The sequence below is a fragment of the Wasmannia auropunctata genome, unplaced genomic scaffold, assembly GCF_000956235.1.
Source record: "Wasmannia auropunctata unplaced genomic scaffold, wasmannia.A_1.0 LD336026.1, whole genome shotgun sequence".
Classification (NCBI taxonomy): Eukaryota; Metazoa; Arthropoda; class Insecta; order Hymenoptera; family Formicidae; genus Wasmannia; species Wasmannia auropunctata.
This window is the reverse complement of record NW_012026864.1, coordinates 2,062,652-2,085,822: the sequence shown is the minus strand read 5'-3', so window position 1 is coordinate 2,085,822 and position 23,171 is coordinate 2,062,652. Positions and strand designations below refer to the sequence as shown.

At 42.2% G+C, this 23,171-nt stretch overlaps 6 protein-coding genes across 10 annotated transcripts in view; 3 read left to right on the top strand and 3 right to left on the bottom strand.

Moving 5' to 3' along the window:
* Positions 1-1,639, bottom strand: part of LOC105452900 (F-box/LRR-repeat protein 4-like) — a 2,672-nt gene extending 1,033 nt beyond the window's left edge. Inside the window, exons 1-4 of the mRNA XM_011694452.1 lie at positions 1,336-1,639; positions 1,039-1,261; positions 654-747; positions 73-558 (exon numbers count right to left, since the gene is read on the bottom strand). Of these exons, the coding sequence (XP_011692754.1) occupies positions 73-558; positions 654-747; positions 1,039-1,261; positions 1,336-1,343 (811 nt within the window). The 5' untranslated portion in view covers positions 1,344-1,639. The remainder of the gene's footprint in view (positions 1-72; positions 559-653; positions 748-1,038; positions 1,262-1,335) is intronic.
* A 90-nt stretch (positions 1,640-1,729) lies between these two features.
* Positions 1,730-5,335, top strand: LOC105452819 (conserved oligomeric Golgi complex subunit 2). Its single transcript, XM_011694272.1, has 11 exons — positions 1,730-2,023; positions 2,112-2,339; positions 2,489-2,755; positions 2,835-3,136; positions 3,216-3,333; positions 3,412-3,734; positions 3,829-3,895; positions 3,996-4,176; positions 4,260-4,539; positions 4,659-4,839; positions 4,910-5,335. Exons 1-11 carry the CDS (start codon positions 1,952-1,954, stop codon positions 4,991-4,993), a joined length of 2,103 nt encoding a protein of 700 aa, XP_011692574.1. The 5' UTR covers positions 1,730-1,951; the 3' UTR covers positions 4,994-5,335.
* Positions 5,336-5,364: 29 nt separating this feature from the next.
* LOC105452818 (transmembrane protein 183B-like) lies at positions 5,365-8,270 on the bottom strand. Of its 5 annotated transcripts, none has more exons than XM_011694266.1 (7): positions 7,815-8,270; positions 7,397-7,480; positions 7,097-7,234; positions 6,851-6,989; positions 6,175-6,376; positions 5,830-5,994; positions 5,365-5,729 (listed from the first exon to the last, which is right to left on the bottom strand). In XM_011694266.1, exons 1-7 carry the CDS (start codon positions 7,882-7,884, stop codon positions 5,469-5,471), a joined length of 1,059 nt encoding a protein of 352 aa, XP_011692568.1. In that variant the 5' UTR covers positions 7,885-8,270; the 3' UTR covers positions 5,365-5,468. The 5 variants fall into 5 exon arrangements, with proteins under 5 accessions (XP_011692568.1, XP_011692569.1, XP_011692570.1 ...); XM_011694267.1 differs by having other exon boundaries at positions 7,397-7,477; XM_011694268.1 differs by having other exon boundaries at positions 8,011-8,270.
* A 686-nt stretch (positions 8,271-8,956) lies between these two features.
* On the top strand, positions 8,957-17,814 carry LOC105452817 (nuclear pore membrane glycoprotein 210). The gene is made up of 9 exons (XM_011694265.1): positions 8,957-9,418; positions 9,991-11,214; positions 11,310-14,658; positions 15,298-15,553; positions 15,639-15,886; positions 16,158-16,304; positions 16,395-16,521; positions 16,597-16,653; positions 16,761-17,814. The coding sequence occupies exons 1-9, from the start codon at positions 9,240-9,242 to the stop codon at positions 16,943-16,945; spliced, it is 5,772 nt and encodes a 1,923-aa protein (XP_011692567.1). The 5' UTR covers positions 8,957-9,239; the 3' UTR covers positions 16,946-17,814.
* A 147-nt stretch (positions 17,815-17,961) lies between these two features.
* LOC105452815 (translocon-associated protein subunit beta) lies at positions 17,962-20,142 on the bottom strand. The gene is made up of 4 exons (XM_011694264.1): positions 19,937-20,142; positions 19,334-19,478; positions 18,688-19,002; positions 17,962-18,204 (listed from the first exon to the last, which is right to left on the bottom strand). Exons 2-4 carry the CDS (start codon positions 19,475-19,477, stop codon positions 18,088-18,090), a joined length of 576 nt encoding a protein of 191 aa, XP_011692566.1. The 5' UTR covers position 19,478; positions 19,937-20,142; the 3' UTR covers positions 17,962-18,087.
* Positions 20,143-20,569: 427 nt separating this feature from the next.
* Positions 20,570-22,031, top strand: LOC105452814 (protein MEF2BNB homolog). Its single transcript, XM_011694263.1, has 2 exons — positions 20,570-20,974; positions 21,278-22,031. The coding sequence occupies exons 1-2, from the start codon at positions 20,920-20,922 to the stop codon at positions 21,742-21,744; spliced, it is 522 nt and encodes a 173-aa protein (XP_011692565.1). The 5' UTR covers positions 20,570-20,919; the 3' UTR covers positions 21,745-22,031.
* Positions 22,032-23,171: the final 1,140 nt, after the last annotated feature.

Below are 23,171 nucleotides of genomic sequence, written 5' to 3'. Positions count from 1 at the left end.
CTACATCGCTACAAATAACATTCGTACACACTTACTTTCATTATTAAGAAAATAAAAAAAAACAAATATTACTTAATATTGACAAATTGTAATACCTTTCAAACATAATGCAATGTTCGTTCAATGTCCTTTTAAGATGGACTATATCCGAGTGTGCGTTTTTATAAACTGGTGTCAAATTATGGATGTTTTCGTGGCAAGGATACTTGTCATTAAAGCTCTTCAACAGACTAGTTAAATTCTGTTTGTGAGACTGATCTTTAGGAATAATCAATTGTTTTGTACCGATAAGCAACACAGCGTCTAGCTCTGTGTAATGGTTCAATAAACTGTGGTTAAACTCTAGTCTGAGCATATTGGTACTAAAGTTACACGGTTGTAAAGGCGGGGAAAATATCCGTGGTATCGATGGTATCGAAACAACCTGAGGTGGTCCGCTCCACAGGAGAAACCATTTATTGATCGAATCATATGCCCAAATTCTAATTACGCTCCCAGGATTACGTAACTCGTATATAGAAACTCGGATTGGAAATATAGCTTCTCTATAGGTGATATCTGTAAAATGGAAAATATAATTATAATCTGTCCTTTCAACAGTAACAGATCTTCTTTAACAACCTCTTATTTATTACAATTCAAATATTACGCACCGATATAATCTTGGCTCACAACATCTGTATTATTCTGTGGCATGTAATCAATTAATCTCGAGGGTGCTTTGTCCCACCATGGTCCATAAGTTTTCTGTATTAAAAAATAAACCCCCAAAAAATGTCAAATACTATAAAATTTGGTGATGCTATTATTGGTAGTTAAATGTCTCCATGTACAAGTAACTGATTGTTATAGTTTAATGAATCGCACGTTCCATGCTAATCCTGATCACATATAATTTTATTATTGATTTTATGAGAGGTTTGAAAAGTTATGAACAAAGAAATATGAGCTAACCATTTCAAGAATCCACTACAGAACAATTTACAATCGCTCTCTATAGAACAATAACAGATGATGCTAGGAAATATATATGCATACCATGGCAAATGAATCATCAAAACCTGTATAAGATAATCCGTCAGGTAATCCAATTATGTTCCTAGCGAGACGTGAAAATATGCCACTGTCACCATACTGAGAACTAAAGAAAGAAACGTCTTCCACAAATTGTTGGACGAAGTTAACATGATTTCCCTCGCCCATAGGTATTCTTTCGTCATATACTCTATCATTGATAGGAAAAAAATCTAACATATCCATGCTATAAAAGAAAATAAAAAAATATTAATAACATTAATATATGTGTCTTTCTTGCGGTATGTGCTGCGTACATACTAGTACATATTTAAGGCGATGCTGGCAGATCGGCCGAACTTGCACGAAATCGATAAAACACTTTTCAATTTCAGTGGAATATCGCTTTAAGCGATTTCGCTGAGATGCACCGATTGCACATTTCGGGTGCGGGGTGTTGTGTGTTCTTCTTCTTGTTGCTTATGGATTTCAACTTCCTGTGTTGTGTGCTCAGCTGATCGAGTGATGCAGTCCCTCGTCAGTCGGTCAGTGTCGCGGTGTTTGTTTGAACTCGATGTGCCGCACAGGTGGTTACTGGTGGTTACCTGTAGGTGTGTACATACACACGTGGCTCTGGTTAGGGATAGGTTAGTCCGGGACAGTTGGTGTGATTGCACTGCACCTCCCATTTGCGTTCTACACTGTGCACTTTATACTGTGGTTCGATTCAGTGGTCGGCCCTTAACCTCAATCCCGCGTCATCGAACTGTCATGGGTGTCACGTCACAATTACGAGATCAGCGGCAGCGAGATTTTGAATATAGATATAGATTTTGAGAGCAATAATTGGGGCGTACGCTTCGGTGCTTTCGCAACGGTGCGATGACAGCTGCCGATTGATCATCGAGCTAGAGAAAGGTGTAAACGTCGTATAATTATGTCCAACGACAATGCCACTTTGCCGAAAGCTCCGAAAGACTTGTGCTTCTCCGAGCTCGATTTCGTACAGGTTCGAACGTGCTTTCTGAAAACCGTTTTATCGTATTCACAAAATATAAATTTAACGTTTCTCTCACCCCGTGCTTGACGCTCGCCAGGAGAACTTCGATGTCGACACGTTCCTGCAGGATCACAGGAAGGATGGCAAACTGGAGACGATGCGGGACGACCTGGGCATGTACTTGAAGTTACTGAGGTCGGCTATGATCGATCTGATTAACAGGGATTACACGGATTTCGTGAACCTGTCCAGCAATTTGATCGGACTGGACAAGGCCATCAATGATTTGCAAGCGCCGCTTGGACAGTTGAAGGAGGAAGTTATGGTAAAGATTGAAAAGTACACTCGGGATCGGTATCTGAAATGTTAAAAGATTTAACGAGATATATTTTACTAATTGAGATCGGCGCTCGAAATTTTATTTTACATAGATATCTATTTCGATTTAGTGAAACAGAATTTTCCTTTCAACAGCAAGTGCGACAAGCTCTGGATGATGAAGTTACAGCCATTTCGGCCAATTTAAATGACAGTCTGAAGATGAGGGAACGCAAGCAGAGTTTGCACAGCTTGCAACACGTGTACAAGTCCCTGAGGAAACTTTCCTCCATATTGTGCATGAAAACGTTTATGGAGAACCCCACAAAAATCGATATTCTGGAGCAGGCCGCGATTGAATTGAATCAATTAAAATTCCACATGTCTAGGTGTAAATCAGATATCTCGGTTGAACAACAGAAGGTACGTATTTTTTGGGAAAATGAAGTGACGACGTGTTAACGGCCAGAAAAAAAAAACTAAAACGATTGTCTCGCGACAGGAAACTGTAGAGTTAGAAAAGCTGTATCTAAGATGCCTGAACGAGTTGTTCCTGGCGTGTATACACGAGAAGAATTCACATTTGGCGATCCGCTGCCTTAGAATTTATCTTACGCTCGACAAAATAACAAACGCCGAAGAGCTAGTCAGGCACGAGCTGGTCAGGCCATTAATTTACAACGTGGTTAACGAGGAGAATCTTCACACTGACCCGCTTGGCCTCCAAAGTATTTATCATAGATTACTGAATATTTTGAGTGTGGAATTGAAACAGCTGTTAGACATCACGTTACATCCCGAGAGGTGAATATTTACGAATTACATTTGATTATGTGCAATTAACATATTTATAAATAAACTAATTATTGTGTTGGCGTTGCAGAATGTCCGTGAAGGGATTTAACTTTCTGGTGAACAGCTTTTGGGTTGAAATCGAAGAGAAGATCGAGCAGTATATAAAGTCCATTTTCGCCCCGGGAGATCCGGTGCTATTTCATAAAGTAAGTGAAATATTTGATATTGTGTAATGTCGGGATTTAAGGTACAAAAATATATATATATAACTATCGCGATTTCAGAGGTACACGGCTACGTTAGAGTTTCTAACGAAGTTGGAGGCGGAGTGCGTTACGCCTGAAATTTTGGCGGCGCTGAGGGGTCATCCGCAATACAAGAGTTTCCTCAAGAAGTGGAATTTGCCGGTGTACTTTCAAATTCGGTTTCAAGAGATCGCCGGCACCGTGGAGGCGGTGTTATCCGAGCCGATTTCGCCGGATTCGGTCAAAGGTAATCTGACGTCTCTGACGCGAAAGGATTTCTCGCTTCATGCTACCGATGTGGTTTGGGATAATCTGCTAAGGATTTGGGCCGACGATGTCTATTTGTATCAGCTGTTTCACAGGTGAGCAACCGTTCTATAATTCTGTCTGTGATAATCATTCCCATTGCAACTCCAATACGTTGATAAAACTGACGCGTTTCATTATTACCGCCAGGTTCTGGAAACTCAGCCTTCAAATAAGCTCGAGGTATCAAACTTGGTGTCAGAGTGCAATGAAACAGGTACGTTTTCACATTCAGCTTATTACATATAGTGTGACATTTGTGTATAAATTTAAGACAAATATAAACGGAAAGTATAACCAATGTTATATGTTTAAAGGTATGGCCAGTGATAAACGAAACCAATAATTCAAATGACTCGGAGCGTTCGACGAGATTAAACTTTCTAGTGTATTTGTACATAGACGTGGAAAAATTGATAAATGCCCTACCATCTTTCCTGCAAATGGTACAGTTAAAAATTAAAGATGAGAATGTTACAATATCGAAACTGTTAGAAGGTAAAGCGCACGAAGAACTATATATAAAAGTAATATCTTATTGTCATAAAATATTAAACTCATTTCATGTCGATCGATTCTAGACTCTCTGGGTGAAACGTCGAAGAGTTTAACCAATCTATTACCTATAGTTACAAAAGAAATCGTGAATGAGCTCTCGGAGCAGTGTGTGACACACTTGAAGCAAGTCAGCGATATTCCTCGATTGTTTAGAAGGACAAAGCGAGACGTGCCGACTAAACCTTGTCCTTATGTGAAGAGCGCAATGGTTCCCCTCACCAATTTTTATACGGATTACAGCAAGATCATTCCCGAAAATATTATTCTTTGGTTGGAGCTAACTTTATCCTCGCTAACAAAAAGGTAATTAATACATTTATTTCTTCAGCAGTATTGTTATATAAAAAAAAAATCTGAAAACGTATCAAAACCATTTGAAATTAATCGTGCGTATATAGCAGCAATATTGAATCTTGTTTCAGTTATTTACTATTCGTTACGGATGTGCTGACGTCTGTACAAAAGACTGAGGAGAGTTTAAGGAGGTTGAAGAAGATTCGTGATAAATCCACCGGAATTCTTCCTGCGGAACCACAGGGAACCAGCGACGACGAAAAAATACGCATTCAACTTAAAGTGGATGTGAACGGTTACACAAATATGGTAGGCAAATATTACATTTAATATAATAAATGCGTATTTTAAAGTTTTCATGTCTAATTATATCTTTCAGGTCAAAGATCTTAATATCTCGACCGCCAACATACACTATCTGCAAGAGTTGGTAGATGCTGTAGAAGCAGCCGTTAAGAAATAAAATTTTACCAGCAATAATTGTTAATCATTGTCGCAAAATGTACAATTCAGGAACAACTCAAAGACACCGTCAATTAGTAAGTGACTGTAAAAAGTTGAAAAGCTTTAAAAGTAGAATAACATCTCAAATGCGAACCGTTTTAAGCAAATTGGTATCAAGTAACCGAGTTAAATATTCATTATTTATAATCATATGTAAGAATTTTATTTTGTTGTACAATATTCCTTCTATACAAAATGTACATAAAGCATCTTTGCACAAAATTTCCGTTATTTCTACACTGTCTCGTATTTTCTCGAATCACGTTACGACGGAATCGTTCTCGAAATAATCGGTGAAAAAGAAGAGGTATTAATTCGAACAACTTTGCATTTGTTGCAAGTGTCAATATATTTCTCTTACAAAATTTAAAGCTTCTCTTCCCTCCCCCCCTCTCTAATACACAAAATATAAGAGTAATCTTTAAGAACAAATTCTAATCCCACGAGTCGTTTTGCGGTAATTCGATCGTGTAACCCACGTCCTGATGAGGATAGGCGGAATCCCACCAATTGAAGATACTACATCCGATAACGTTACGAAGGATTATTTGATTTGTCAGTGTACTGGGAACATCCGACGTTCCGAATCCAAGCTGAAGCCGATATTCTCTAAAGCCAGGCATCAAGTTCATAGACACTGTTTGCAGGACTAATCCGATCACCGGTGGTAACATACTGTACTTTAAGCAGCTCACCTACACACACACATATATAAATCCCCCGTTAAATATTTTGAGATATATTACTACAAACAAAATGTTTTTAATTTTTTCCACGAGAACGGAATTTACATACCCTGAGCACTTTGCAACCATCTTCGGGATTAACAGCCACGTCCTCCAACATTTCGAGAAATTCCGTTTTTTTAACACCGCACTGTATACTTGACTTTAACGAGCTGTTGCGCGTTTTGGAAATTTCCTTCAGCTTAAAGTAGAAATACCATCGTACTTTTCCTTCCTAAAACACACCACCACGTTGTTCGAGTATTATCACTTGCAGCGTGAAGTGAAAGAATGAATGACACAAGCTCAATATAATTATAATACATAGTTACTGTCAAAGATATACAAAAGATATCGGCTATACAGTTTACTTGCTTAAAGCTTAAATGAGGACAAAGAGTTATTCGCAATTTACTTTATGCCACATGAGAGTGCATTTTCTTTTCACGAGAGAATGCGGCTCCTCCTGTCGTAAGTAAGACATATCGTCCCTTTCCCCTTCCGACGTTCTAAAATAGCTGTAATGCAATGCCCTGATAACGCTAGCCCTCAGTCCATGTAACCTCATACATTGTGGTCGCAGGCGCTCTGGTAAATCTGGTACAAATTTGTAATACCTGAAATCACAATCTGATTTTACAAATTATTGCACAGTCACGCAGCTGCATTATAAGTCATATTTATCATTATATATTAAATATATTCCGAAAAATAGTCATGATGTGAACAAAGTGTATATATATCAGGACTATCATTATTTATTTAAAAAGTATTGGAGACACAGACAATAATTTGAAAATAATCTTCAGATAAATTCACTCCAAAAAATTCATAGATCTTGGATCATATTTATTATATATCATTATCATATATAAGTCAATGATTTATCATTATAGATTAAATATATTCTGAAAAATAGTCACGATGTGATCAAAGTGTATATATATGTATATCAGGACTATCAATTTATCTAAAAAGTATTGGAGACACAGATAATAATTTAAAAATAATCTTTAGATAAATTCACCCCAAAAAATTCATAGATTTTGGATCATATGTCATTATATGACACAGTACAAAAAAATACTTACAATTTGTACAAATGAAACCAAAATTTTCCAGTGGTAGTTACATAGTAAGAACTTTTGCAAATCCTTGCAAACTTTCCTACCGCTTCAGGCTGTATGTATTCTGATATAATAAACCATATATCCAGCGGATAGTCTACTCCTATTCAACAAACGTAATAGTTTTGTCATATTTCATCATACATGATTGACACTTTGCATGCCCTTGATGCAATCGTTAAAAGTGTTTAATTGAAACATTTTTTTTACCTTCCTCTTCATCGTTATCCTGTTGACATTTCGATTTTCTTCTATTCCTCCTGCCCTTCGTACTATCTTTCATGAGGTTCTCCTCGTCCGTTTCATCCCACGTTGATTTCTCGTCTTGTTTAGCTGCTTTCTGTTTCACTGAACAAAATTCCAAATTCACTAAATAAAATTTAAAGAACAAGGAATTGAGAGTTTACGTGCGCAAATACCAATAGAAATATTGACTACTTTAAGCAACAAAATATCATACTTGCATTTTTCACTTCAATTTAAAAAAATGTAGACAACTTATTTTCTAACCTTCATTAGAGACATTTGTAACTGATTTCTTGAACCTTGCATGTAACCGTAAAGTATTAGCGAAGTCGTCAATGGTTACGTCTGCTGTAAAATGTCGATCAAAATATTATTTACAAGGTACAAGAAATGAAGTTTCTTAAAAATTACGAAAAGCCCTCTATTTTAAGTGTTAATTTCTTGTTATGCCAATTGTAATGTTTCAGAAGAAATTGATATCTACATAATTTACGTTATCTCGAGTTACATTTAAAATCAAATAAAGGCTATATTGTTACGTTTAGCTAAACTTTTCGCGGGCACGTGAAAGAACGTTTGTCCTTCTGCATTTTAGATAAGTTTTGCACAGCGGCGCGGAGCGACAGATAAATTTGCAATACATATGGACAAGTGGTGTGTACAACAAGGAGAGCAACTTAACCTCCTACAAGATTGTCAGCTCTCGCCTCTCTTGCCGATCTCCGGCCCGCTTTCTTCCGCAGCGCAGACATGATCGTGCGTCGACGCGACTTTTTTTTCTCTATAATATACGTGGCGCAATTTTTTAAGGGCGTGCTAATTAGTCAGGTACGCATTGCCAGGAAAGGTGAGAGAGATCTATATATACAGGTATGTACACCAACAACGCTGCCGCACGCAATAGGCTACCGCGCTCATCACAGTCATCACGAGACACTGATCGCACGATCCCGCATCGCGGATCCCCTCGCACGCTCGCACGCTCCGCGAGTCTCATAACCGCCGCCGACGACGAACGCTATCGGAAGGTGGAGGCATCGCGACGAGGCATCATCATCATCATATCACATCACGGACCGTCAGGAGAAGCGTATCATGGCGACTGACGACGTAGCCGACGTAGGTTAGGTCGCTAATTACATATGTGTTATTACATGGCATACACACATGCGTATGTATAGGTATATGGAAGTATATATAATATGTATATGTGTAGGTATATTTATAATATTGTAAAGTCTGTGTGTATGAAATTCTACCAGAATTCGATCAATCATGTATACACATGTGAGGCACACGAGGATTAATTAAAATTAAACGCTATCTATAATTGGTAGAATTTCAATTAATATAATTCGCCTAAATTTTTATTCTAAATATTTATAGGAAACAACTTCCTCAATTTTTTCGTTCTAAATTATATTTGAGGAAGGAACTAATTATATAATCTTCCTCAATTTTCGTTCGGAATATTTCGAACAAAAATTGAGAGAGGTTCAAGTCTGAACAAATATAGTGTATATATATATATAATATTAAAGTATATATTATCGTAGATGACACAGTGAGAATAGCATTAGGAATCATTTATCAGCAATAGAAGGAAATAATTGTACTCTTCCTTCGTGTACGCGCTTTGTCCAACACAGAGATGTATTTGAATCTTAGAAATTTTACACCAATTAAAAATTTCTGACAGTATCGGCAAACTATATATATTGAAATAAATACACAAATAATGCAAACACATTATAACGTGTCCGTTACAGGCATATTTTAATGTAGATATAATAATTTGACAAATTGAAGATAATTTATCCGTGTGAAAAATGTATTATACATAAAAAAAATTCGACCAATCACATTCATTTTACTTTCAGTTTATCAGTCGGTCTTCTCAGCGCGCATGTGTATGAGGCTTTAGATGCAGCGAGTTCCCTCCTCTCTCGATATATGCATCTCGTAAATCCCGTTCATCGACGCTCCCGCGTGGACTGGCGGTTTTTCACGGTTTGAAACACAGTTCGTGGTGCATTCGAGGGTGCAAAGGTGGCCGAAATATCCCGCTCATCCCGCGCGTTATTCCCGCGTGGACGAAAGCGATCAGATGCTCGGGTCGGCGACACTCCGGAGGGCCGTGCTGCTCGTCGGCCTCGTCGCGGCGTTCCGCGTCGCGACGGTCTCCGCGACGCACCGACTGAACGTGCCCCGGGTCCTGTTGCCCGTGTTCAACAACTTCGCGGTGAATTTCACGCTGGAGGTGACGGACGGCGGCTGCTACAAATGGTGACCGTGCATTCCTTTTTTCCCTCTCGTCTCTCGCACGCGTCACCGGACTCGCGATCGAGCGATATCGCGCGGAGCGGCTCTTATCTCCGTGGAGCGCGTGAAATTAACCTTTCCGTCACATGGGCTGCGCCGCGCGCTTGCCGGTCGTCCTCGGCGTCCGTGTTTTTGACGATCGATGACGTAGTGATGTAGAGCAATTTTCCCGCGAATTGAAGGTTGCGTGTATGTGACAGTTGTGACGTGTAGCACTGTTTTTTTGTTTTGTTTGGAACAAAACGCAAATATTTGAATTGTTGATTCAAGTAATACTTGTATTTTTCAAGTTTAATCAAGTTATAATTAATTAAGAATTATATCGAAACACAGGCAATTAAATATTTGAATTGTCGACTCGAATAATACTTGTATTTTTCAAGTTTAATCAAGTTAAGAATTTATATCGATGCTTGTTTACATTCGATAAATTTTTCGCTGCGGGGAAATTCCTCCGAAATATTCGATTGATATATTTCTATTTTTCTAATCTTCCATTCTCTATTTGTTTCTTTTTTCTTTGACATTTTCCATAGGTCGACCTCACGTTTGGACATCATACAGCTGATTCCCATAAACGAGAACTTTGACAGAACATGCTCCCCCGCGATACTGATTCAAACCATAACGAGAGACCTGACGAGGAACACCGCGATCGTTTTGGCGGAGGACATCAATTCCGGCCACTTTCTGCGATGCGACGTTATAGTGGACGCAATCTTCTCTCTGAATCTCATCACCACCACGCGAGAATTGTACATCGAGGACATACCTGAGGCGTTCGAGGTGCGAGCGTACGACGAGCACGGGAACGAGTTTACGACTCTGGCGGGCATAGAATTCGTGTGGGCCATCGGCGACGCCGACAAGCACGCGCCGTCCGACAGTACAGCCACGAGCAACGTGCTGCGCTTCATGACTTACGAGGAGTCGCAGTACGAACGACCCGCGAGCATAGCCGCGTTGGACAGCGCCGACAAGCGTGGCCACATCGTCCTCATAGAAGGCGTTAGAACCGGCACGGCTAAGGTGTCCGTCAGACTGCCGCACTCGGAGTACAAGTACGTCCCGTCCATCGAACTGGAGCTGGTCGTCATCGCCAATTTGATCATCATACCGCCGGAGATAACGATAATGGCTCACGACAGCTTCCGATACAAGATCATGCACACCCGTCAGGGTCGCCTGGAGGAGATCAGCCTGCCTATGAGCCAGTACTACCTGGAGGCGGAGAATTCCGGCATCCTGGAGATCGACAACGACCACGATTTCGCCTACGGGCGTAAACTGGGACGTACGAAGGTGTTCCTGCACGACAAGAATGTCCGCGACGAGTATCCGGTCATTCTGCCTTCCGCCATGGTTAACGTACACGAAGTCGCGTACATCTCCCTCTCCGTGTTGCCAAACCGGAACTGGGGATTGGTACTGGGCCACGCTCACGAGATCGTCGTCGAGCTGTACGACAACAAGGATCATAAATTCCACATCGGCGAAGGCGTGGAGGTCACCATGAAGATAGACGAGCAGTATCTGGAGCCGAAAGCGATCACGCAGAACGGCACTTACGCCGTCGTGGTACCGATCACCTGCGGAATAACGACCGTGGAGGCGACGTTGCGCGGTATAATCGACGAACGCGGCAGGAGGATCGCCTTCGAGCCGCAGCTCTCCACCCGGGCCGAGCTCACGATACACACGCCGGTGAAGGTTCAACCTCGCGTCCTGGCCATTCCGTGGGACGTCGTGAACAAGTCCAGGTATAAGTACAGAGAAATCGTTGCTCAGAAGGCTTAAGGATTAATAATCCTAGATTTGTTTTATCGTTAATTTTTTTTCTATCATCGTGTTCTAGATTCGACGTGATGTTGAAGGCGAGCGGAGGAGACGGTTCGTACGTTTGGTCCAGCAGACAGCCGTCGATACTGGCCGTCTCGCAGAACGGCGGTGTGAAAATTCTGTCAGCGGGCACGGCGGATGTGGTTGTCACGATGGCGAGAAATCAGTACAACAGAGACACGGCGAGGATACACGTACTGCCGCCCGTGAAGCTAAAGATTATCGAGTACAACATGGAGGCGGCCGTGGGAGAGCCTATTCACTTGCACGTCGCGCTGTTCGGGCTACTGATCAACGGTTCCGAGGCTAAGGAGATACCCTTCAGCGACTGCAGGGACGTCGATTTCGAGGTGCACATCCCGGACGTGAATTTCGTGCGGAGTTACGACAAGAACGTGCAACCCGTTGGCGCCGCGTGCGCCGTAATAACTGTAACCAACTATCGCTCCGTCGGAACGTCCGACGTGACCGTTGCCTACAACGCGAACAACAACGACGTGATCGACCATTATTTGACGGACAACGTCACCGTGTCGGCGTACGAGCCGCTCGCGGCGGTGCATCCGGAGAGCAGGAAAACGTTACTCGCCACGGGATCCTCGCGATACGTGGTGTTCAAGGGCGGACCGTTGCCGTGGACGAACAAATCTCAAGACTACTCGCGGGAGATACATCTGTCGGACGAGGAGATCGCCGAAGTGGCGGAATACGAGGACTCGTTGAGCGGACCGTTCGACAGGGCCGTCTTCAGGGTGATCTGCAAGACGTTGGGCAAAACCGCGCTGACCTACACGGTGTCGAATGTGCCGCTGTTCTCGAACTGTCGGCGCACCCACGCGTCGGAAACGATCGAGATTGTCTGCGGCAAGCCGCGCTACATCTACCTGCAACCAGAATTCAAGGGTACGCACGATAAGAACTGCCCGATCGGTCAGAACACGGACAAGATAATCGCGCACAGCGACAAGCGTCTGAAGATCGCGGTGATCGTCAAAGACGAGGACGGCAGGCGGTTCGACAATATCACGAGCTTGAACATCGAGTGGAACCTGAAGCCGTCGGGCAGCGGCACCGTGGAAATCCAGTCCAGCACGATGGAAGAGACGTGGACGGACGTGAATGTGATACTGCCGATGAGCCACTATCAGAATATCATTTTCAAGAAGCACCACGGCATTCTCACGATATTTGCGACCGTCACCGGCTACCAGAAGCTCGTTCTCAACCGACTGAAAATCACGCCGGAATGGCCGCCGTTTCCCATCGAGAACGAGAGAGGCGGAGTGGAGACTCCGCTGATAGAGGCCTCCATAGAGGCGACTCTGGTAAACGACACCGTCGTCAGCCCCGATAAATTGATCATTCTGAACGATTCGAGCATGAAGTCGTACTTGCAGGTCAGCCAAGGCTCTGGCTACTACGAATTCGTCCTCAGCTCGAAGGACATAGCGGATATCAGGTACATGGATACGACGAGAACGATCAGTGTGACGCCGAGGAAGTCAGGTGTGCTACATATAACGCTGATGGATCTCTGCCTACCCTCGAAGTTGGCGGAGGTGCACGTGGAGGTTCAACAACTCGCGGCGATCGAAGTCGACACCGTGGACAAGATCGAGAAGGGGAAATGCGTGACAGCCGCGCTGAGGCTTTACGACACGAACGATCACATCGTGAGGCTGCCGACTCTTGGCGCGCTAGATTTCCGCGCGGAGATCGACAACGAATACATCACGATCAAGCAGTTGCCCGCCAACGAGCAAGACGTCGCGCCCTACGAGCGAATACTGTACAAGATCCACGGCCTGTCGGAGGGCGAGAGCCAGCTGACGTTCGTTAAGACGGGCGACCGTGAGATACGCAGCGAGCCGATCACCGTGCAGGTGTTCGTCCCCCTGCGTGTGCAGCCGAGGAATCTGACGATACTGATCGGCACCATTTATCAGATGCAGACCGTCGGCGGCCCGCCGAACGCCGAGATCGAATTCTCGACGGAGAGCGGCGATGTCCTGCGCGTCGATCGCAACGGGATCCTCGAAGGGAAGTCGGCGGGCTTGACTGGGATTCGCGTGCGCGCCGTCGGACTCGATGCCAAGGGTAACAAGGTGGTCTACTCGGAGGATCGTGCGGACATACATGTGCTGCATCTCGACGGAGTGAAGATCTCGACTCCGGTGAACAGGGTGAGAGTGGGCGCGACGTTTCCCCTCTGGGCGTTCGGTATTCCCGATTACCTGACGCCGCTCATCATCGGTTCCATGCAGCTGCCGCTGAGTTTCGCGTGGTCGTCGAGCGATCCGGGCCTGCTGACCTTGCACAACATGTACGAAGGCACCGGCATCAACATCCGATATCAGAATCAGGTGTCGCTGCGGGCTCGGGCCATGAGCCCGGGCGTGGCGACAATCTATTTGAACGCCACCGTGCCCTGCAACATGCACGGCTCCAGCTTCAGCAAGAACGACATGATATACACCACGTTCGTGAAGATCGAGATCTTCGAGGAGCTACGCCTGACCGATCCATTGCCGTCGTCGGGAAGCTCGGTGTCGACGATACTGATGTCACCGAACTCCGTTCTGCGACTGCAGACCAATCGCGATAGACTCGGCACGACTACCTACAGAGTCCTGTCGAGCACGCACGGCGACGAGCCCGAGGATCCGCGCGCGTTGACGCCCGCTGTGAGAACCGTGGCCGTGGAGAAGAACGGGATCGTGCGATCCGGCGAGAACTACGGTCAAACGGTTATCTCCGTTACGAATACGGAAGCGTACAACTTGAGGCAGTCGTTGACGGTGGTCGTCGAGGTCAAGCCCATTCACTACATGATGCTTTCTCTGAAATCCAAGCTGCGCATACGGAACGGCGAGGAGCTGAATATGCTGCCGAAGGGGATGGAGCTGGATTACGTCGTCGAGTATTACGACAACGTGGGAAACCGATTCCACGCTGCCGAGACGAACGTCAAGGCCATGCTGAATCGCGCCGATCTGGCCTCGTTCACCGCGGGCACGGATAACGTCATCGCCGCCAGATTCCTGGAGAATGGCGAGCTAGTCCTGAAGACCTTCAACGAGAAACACCCCAATGGAATGTTCGACTACGTTCACATGATGATCGGCGACATCATATTTCCGACGAAGACCACCCTGACGGTCGGCGATATAATATGCTTCTCCATGCCGCTTCTCTCGTCCGACGGTGATCCAGGATACTGGCAGTCCTCCGCGCCCGAAATACTGTTGGTGGATCCCATCACGGGCATAGGTCGCGCCCGAAACGTCGGGCACGCCGTCATAAAGCACAGCCTCGCGACGCACGTTCAAAGTGAAATAGAGGTCAACGTTCTACCGGTCGCACGGGTAATTGATCATCTAACAAAGAGCAAGCATGCCCCTGACTCGCTATTCCCAATTTTATTCATTCTTTTGAAGAAGACTCACTTTTTTTGCTAAGCGCGTTCGTGTAGCACGCTGTCAGCGTTATCACATTATTCATCTTTTTCATTCATCAGACGTGAAACAAAGATAAAATGATGTGAGAACGCTGACAGCATGCTATCCGAACGTGTCTCGTGCGAACATCTTATTTCTCAGGTGTTCTGCAAGTGATTCTATAGCGACACAATGAGTAATAAAGCCAAAATGCACCTTCCGACAAGATTATAAGCTAATAACTTTATCAGAAAAACTTAACTTAAAAAATGTGATATTACTTTTACAATTGTACTATGATATTTGGCGTAAAACTTATTTTCGTGTTGAAAAAGATTACATTAAAATTTTTAATGTTTTAATTTCATTGGTTTATAACATGTATTAAATAATATATTTATTTTTTTTTAATATTGACTCACTTTTCTCTCACTTTTTCGAGTACAAAACTCACTATTCTCACTTTTACGGGAGCACTGAGTCGGCGGCATGCCTGAAAGAGTTATAACGCCATAATAACTCGTTTTACGATACATCGGTTACAAAATTATTATTTTTTTGTTTCAGGTATCTATAGTCCCTTTGAGAGGAAGGAACATCACTGGCACGGAAATCTTCAGCGTGCCGCTCGTGCTGAAGGGCAAGGACGAGGAGATCAAGGAGAACAACGTGTTGGCGAGAGGCCTAGGCGGTTGTCGGACGTTATCGTCGTTCGCATTGAACACGTTTCCCTACGCGTGTAACGTTCAGTTCGTTTCAACGAGTTCGTCGATCGGCGTGAAGGATCTGTTCGTCGTGAAGCCACGATTCGATATCGTGACAGGTCGGTGTAGTCTCATACAGTTTGCACGCGAAATGAAAGATAAAGACAAGTTTGTTGTATCGACTCGTCCTTTTGTTGAATGCAGGCTTTTATTACTGCGACATCATACCGATGAGTTTTCCGACCATAGCGGCCAGTACATTGGAAAGCCGTATTGAAATTAACGTCCAGAGTCGGGACATCGAGTCGGCAGCTCTGGAACTCGCTTATTTGCCATCTGTTTACGTCGACGCCAAGGAGATACAGTTTGTCGACGCCCTAAGCACACCTGGTGGTGTGCCATCGATGACGTTCGTGGTGCATGGCTTGCCGGCGGTGTTAAAGTATCTGACTGTAAGTCGTTTGTTTAAGAATTTAAAAAAATATATATTTACTTCAAAATTTATAAAAATGTTACCCTTACGCATAAGAAACGACGTAACTAGAATTTATATATGAATCTTTTAAGTTCATTGAATTATTTAGTATTTTTTTTATTGGAATTAGAGGTCTCATGGGATACCAAGAGCTTAAAATCTTTTATATTTGCTAAATATTAATATTTTTTTTATTTTTCGTATCTTTTTTTTTAATTTATAAAACACTAACATTTTTTTTCTATCAGATTGACGTACCAGACGGTGTGGCTGTCACTTGGCAACTTGTCTCGAAATCTACAATGCAATATAGATTGCGTTTAATGCATAATCAGGATGAGATTCAGGGGCAAAAAGTGTTTATTGCGAACGATTTGACCAAGCAAAATATATCTGTAAGTAAACATATCTGTATGCGCGCTTTTTAAACGCATTTGCAAGGCTGACGTTACAATCGTTATTTTATATCACGTGTTTCTTTCCAGCTTCACATACGTGTGGCGAGGTACAGTCAATTCATCCCCATGTCCGGAGTACAATGGGTGAATTACATATATTTCCACAGATACACGCTGGGAGTGTTCGTTGTTATTGTGATTACAATTTTTTACTGTAAGACTATATTCGAATTTTTTAAGCTTAATATTAGCTTGTTTAGTATTACTAATGTCTTATTGTTTGTTTCAGTGTGGAAATATAGAATGATGACTGTTGATTTAACAGTCAGGAACAGAGGTATTTTCGGTACGTGCCACTTCTTTTATTTCACTCGCTGACGTTAATGTTACGACGTTTGTCGTACGATGATTTTTTTTCCCCCTCGATATAACATCTGTGATCGTTCTTTATAGCTGACAAATCTCCGCCGATGATAAGGAAGCCGATCTGTACACCGTGCACCCCTCCGACGACCACTACCCCGAGTACCGGCCCGCGAACTCCGCCGTTAAGGCCTTTCTCAGCGTTCGAGTCGTCAGTTTACGGCGATCCGCGTAGCTTCGGCACACCGTACATCAGACGAAGAGATATATGCTAGCAGGAGGAGAGGTTACATGCGAAAAAAGGGAGTAGTATCTAATGTATAGATCAGCTTTCTGAACTGTTGACACAAAGATAAAATTAGAAATAACGTTAAACGTTAGGAAATAACGTCCGTTTCGATATTAACACTAAGAAACATTATTTAAATGGAGGATGAGAAAATTCATGCTCAATTTCAATTGAATTGAAAAGTTTTGCCAACGTAAAGCAACTGATACAGGTGATGACTGATGTTTTTCCATTGAAAATGATTTTCATTCATTACAAATGTATATAATAATCATTGCCGAATGTCGTGCCTTAAAGCCAAAATTGTCATCCGTTTTTTATTTTTTATTATTTTTTTTTAATACATGGAAATAATTCCATTTATTAAGGAAAACAAGCTTGGTTGTTTTGTAAAATGTTATATCTTTGCTTGACGTGGCATACGTGGTATGATATGGTATTATGTGTAACTTTGGGACAGTGTGTATGCGTACGTGTGCTAAGTATGATTATAACAGTCTGCTGTTAACATTGCCATAGTACACGATTCTCTGTGTGTGTGTGTGTGTGTACTATTTTCATCTTAATAATGATACGAACAATTCCTAGTCATATTTTCGTTTACGTAAATAAAATGACTGCCAATTTGTTGTTCGATGTACATGATATATTACATATTACCACAGAAAAAGGAAACCTTATTTTTTTATATTTTGTGAAGCTGTGATATGTACACATTTGTAGAATATATGTATAGCATAACAATCTCAATAAGTTGTCTCCTAAGTTGAATATTGAAGCCGTTGGGGGGAGGGGGATAGTTTAGAATCGCTGACTTATTAAGTGAATAACCCGGGTAGGATTTCTAGTGCCAAATATAATGTAAAAATTTTAGAAGAGAAAGATATTCCATTGTAAAACAGGAAAAAAAAAGCGAAACTCAAGATGATTAGATAATAAACCGTAATACTTCTATTCTTCAGATGACAGAAAAGTAAAAAGTTTGTAAAAGATACGACATGATTTTCATAAATATCACGTTTATTATACAAAAGTAGATGTACGTAGTGGAACAGTTGTATTTTTTACAATGATATAGGAAAATTTATAAAGTGACCTAGAAACTCCTGGAAACGATGTAATATACAATCAGTGCTTTTTCGTGGTCTTCAGCAATTTCTCGTATTTACATTTACTCGAGTACCACAAGGCGAATGGAATGAGCAGGGAAGGTAGAGTCATCACGGCGAACGCGGCCCAATCGACCTGTAAGGTACAACAAAACGGGATTGTATTGTAAGGCGATGAAACTAAACTCCAAGATTATACATAGATTGAGTTAGGTTACTATATAGATATTTAATGGACTACAAGAGATCTCCTAGGCAATAATTACTGTAATTTTGTTATAAGCAATGTACGTAACATACATTTACATAATGGAAAAAAAATAATTTATAATAATCTTGGAAAGAAAAAAGACAAGATCGAATATTGTAGTATAAACTGAGAAACACGGAGAGAAAATAAAAATGTGCGAACAGTAAAGTATATCTTAAGTAAATTCTGTAATATACAAAACCTGTAGTATTTATTTTCACGTTATGATACGTGTAATTACATTTCTTCCTAAAGCTTATGAAATGATAAGACTACTTGTTTCTCTGTAATATTTTGTAACTCTCTTTGAATTAAATATATTTGTATGATTGTTACGTAAATAATATATACGTTCGTATTCGTACTTACCACATGAGATGAAAATTGTTTGTCGTAGTCCCTGTACGCCACTATGAGCCCCTCGCCAGGCTCGCTGCTCACGGCGACCTGTAGTCGGGGAGCATCCTCCTTGCGGCGGTAGAGAACTTCGGCCGAGGTGAAGTTGAAGTATCCGAACTTGCGCGGCCTGACGACCACGGTGTGGCTCACGTTCGTGTAGGGCGGCACGCGGTCGATTCTGGCGTTCAGCTCGCCGCTCACGTGAGTGAAGTGATCCGGATGGAACGAATTGTCCGTGATCTCGACCTCCAACGCTGCCACGTTGCCGGTGTTGTAAATAGTGTACTGCAAATTTTGCGTTCGTGTTAGCAAATATTTCAATAACGAGGACTGTCAAGTAAAATAATACATTTTGACAGAAAACATTCAGCAAAAAATCAATCTTTAAAATGCCTGTTTTCACCAATATGGATTAACTTTAATCTCGGTTGAACTTATTCTCCATCTTTTTCCAGTTCCAAGAGTTAGAAAAAAAAAGTAAGCTGAACACCTTAATGATGTTTCCATCCAGTTAAATATTGGTGAAAAGTGTGAAAACAGACACAAAAAAATGTTTCAATAAGATACTTCATACAGAAGCGTCAAATGCAGGAGAAGCGTCCCCCTTTCTCATTACCTTAATAACTATGTCCATATTTTCTACCAAGTATTTATTGAGTATCTGTTTAGAGACTAATAGTCTAGCAGCCTCTTCCTCCTCCTCCGCGTGCACAGCTACGCATAACGCGGCGAGGGCCGCGAGTAGGACGTACCACTTCATTCTGCAAGATCAAAAGGTTCGTATTAGCAGCTTCAAGTGACAAATTTTCGCTGCAAAGCGCTGTCAATATGCACGATTTCACCGCCGTCAGTTGCTCGATTCGTCCATCGCGATACTTTATGTCAATTTCACACAAATCTATCCGTTTACATGCGCCTCGACGAGGTTGAACGACGTCGAGCACGACCGTCTGACAGATACGCACGGAGGTAACGCGACTTGTGTGAAATCTGTGCGAAATTTTCGCGATATATCTCAGAATCACGGAACAATCGTCCCGCTTATATTATCACGGCTACGATTATCTCCGTTTCGGGCAGAAATTCAAGAGAACACGTGTGTGACCGCGCTACCGTGCGATTCGCGGCCACTCTCTCTGGTCTCGCGGGAGGGAAAATATCCTCGGGTTTTATCCTCGCGACGCGACCGAGGATGAAAAACGAACAGCGAAAAACTCACGTCTTTTCTCGTCGGACGTTCGACGACCGGTCGATTAAGTATTGTCGCTCACTGTCTCTCAGAAACTCGCGCGAAACGTCGATCCCTGCCTGCCCGTGTGTCACTCGCTCGGCGCCGATCGCTCCATACGGCGGGCAGAGCCACCGGAGTACACAAACACACTCGCGAGAAGTGCCAACGGCGCCCAGTCCGCTGCCACGTTTCCGACACAGGATGATAGGTCCGCGTACACATCGTTACTTCCGGTATACGCGCTGTAAGCAACCAAAGATGGCGACGGCAGCGAGGGCGCACCGTTTGTGCCCGCCGTCAACTCGAATAACTTTTTTATCATTCCTAACAAAAAAAAAATCATAATTCGTTAAATTGACTTTATAGTCGACGTAGATACACAAAATCAATTTTCGTGAGAGCTCCTTAATGCAATTCGCTATAGCTTTTCGATGTAACTATATATTATTAATTTATATAATAAATCCAGATTACAAAATGTTTTCAATATTGAGTACATACAAGAGATAAGTATTGAAATTTTGTTATTACAACAAAAAGAATGTCGCAAAAGAATCTTGCAACTTCTCTGCTGATTTTGACAAATACACGAAATTATCCGCTGGGTAGAGTGAAGTGTACATACAAAGAGCAGGTGTAGCAGCTGGCTACGCCGTTGACACGATCAGCTGATCGTGACAGTCGCCCGATTGTACGCGCAGCGAGAGTGCAATAATACATGTGATTCCCTTACTTCGACCGTAGATATTATTATTCGAATTTAGAAGAATCTTGGGAAGAGGAAAACAAAGAAGACAGAAGAGTGTATTCCAAAAGAAATGGATGTCCACTTTATTAAAGCAACGCCGCGATGACATCGACATGTTTCGCTTACGTCCGTCGTGGGCTGCGTGATTAGAATAATTATTTACATCTCAACATGTCGAATTGACGTTTAAAATTGCGAGATTTTGGCCTGACGAATCTAAGCGATGGCTGCGAAAGTGTATCAACCCGATCAGGAGCTGGAAACGAAAGTCAAGAAGGGTTAGTGTTATCGTCTTGGTACCTCTCTTAATTTAGTTATCTCGTTTTGAAAATTTGCTTGACACTGCACGTGTCGAATTATAGACTCGACAATCCCATGCCACTTTTTTAACAGATAAAAATAGGGCTCGATACGTGTGTAATATATGTAACAATATTGATACGAAACATATCAATATTGTTATCTTTTTCTAGTTTTAAGAATTATAAAAAGAAAAATAATAAAACCGAAGATTTAAGCCAAGATTTAAAGTTAATTAAAATTAATAGTATAATTCACGTGACGAAATACCGTTGTTGCAGCGACCGAGCGCATATCGGAGAACATGCACATCGTCGCGAACGAGCCGTCGCTCGCGTTTTACAGGCTGCAGGAGCACGTGAGGAAGGCGCTGCCGCCGATGGTGGAGAAACGCGTGGAGGTGCTGGCGCTGCAGCAGCAGCTGCTCGGCAGGTGCTACGACGTGGAGTACGCGGTCAGCGCCATCCGCACCATGCACGGCGCCGGGAAGAGCTTCGAGAATACCCTGGAGTTCATCAAGAACGCCATATTCTTCAAGCAGCAGCTCAAGTACGAAGAGCAGAGACGGCACAAGAAGGACGGGGGCAGCAGGGACTCCGTCTACAAGAGGCTGTCGGCGCACATCCCGACGCTGGACCACCTGCCGGACGAGATATCCGACGTGGTGCGGGAGACGGCGAACCGCGTCGAGTCGATGATGAACCGGCACTCGGGCGAAGCGCAACGATCGACCGCCACTCACAACTGAGAAGGATCGAGGGATTAAGGATCGCTCGGTTTTTTTTTCCTGTGATAATCCAGCTAATCCGCGAGTTTTATACATGTAGACGCCATACATAATATTATTGATATAATAAACGTGATGATAGAAATATTTCTACTTTTGCTCTATCGTTACAAGTATTCTACAGTAACGGCGTATGTATGTGCCTTCGCGACTTAAAATTACGTTCGTTTTTATCGAGTTTTCTTTTTATGTTGCAATTAAATCATGCATTTAAATAAATATAGAGTTGTGTACTCGAATTTATATAATATTGCATTTATAATGCCGCATTTCAAACGACGTTCCTGCGATTTGCAATTTTTTCACATAATTACAACGCGCTTTTGCTGCAGAAGTCTCTGCGCTTCGGTAATTTCATTTCACTTTTAGATTGGACAGAAAAAGATGCAACTTTTTTAAAAAGCGCACGTTAACAAATCTTACGGATAATATCGTAAACATATATGTATTTATGCAAAATAGAATAATACTTTTATTCTTGCACTGGAAAAACGCGTCTGCGAATTGGAATTTTTCACATACATAATTATAAAACGCTTTTGCTGTAGAAGTCTCCGTTGTCACTTTAAATGTCGAATGTGCCTCGGTAATTTCATTTCACTTTTAGATTGGACAGAGGAGATGCAATTTTTTTAGAGAGCGCGCATTGACAAATCTTACGAATAATAATTATGCATAAATATTTATGCGGAGTAGAACGATACTTTCATTCTTGACTAGAGAAACGCATCTGCATGATTATGTAGGCAAAATCATAGAGTCTGTCCAGCAAATTTTTATATGTTTTGCCGCGTAAAATTTTCATTATATTCATTCATAAGCGGGTAACATAATTTATGCCATTCAAAAATTTGAATATTAAATGATATTTTCGAGCATCTTAAAAAATGTTGATTTTCAGCGTCGACTAATTCATTAATCTCCATTTTTATTAACGTAGATTATTAACATTGATCTCGGTTTAATTTTATCTCTTTTTCTAGTTGTAAAAATTATAAAGAATAAATAGTCAATTTCTACCAATGTAGATTGACTTTAATCTCAGTTTTACTTATATTATTTATCTTTTTTTTCTCCAATTCTTAGAATTAGAAAAAGATACAAAATAAGTTAAGATTAAAATTAATCCACATTGGTAGAAATGGACCGCGAGGATTTAAACTGAGATTCAAAGTTAATCTACATTGGAGTAAAAGGGACAGAAAGGTGTGCGTCATTGAAAGGTCAAGCGCCAGTTTTTACCACCATCATGGTCACCATGATATTCAACGTTGATCGTTCGATCGCGCGGGAACGACTTGAGCGGTACGTGTTTGTCAGTTCGGAAAGGCTCAAAGACGTGCATACCGACCTAATTCCCGCGAGGATGCCGCGATCAATACGTGACG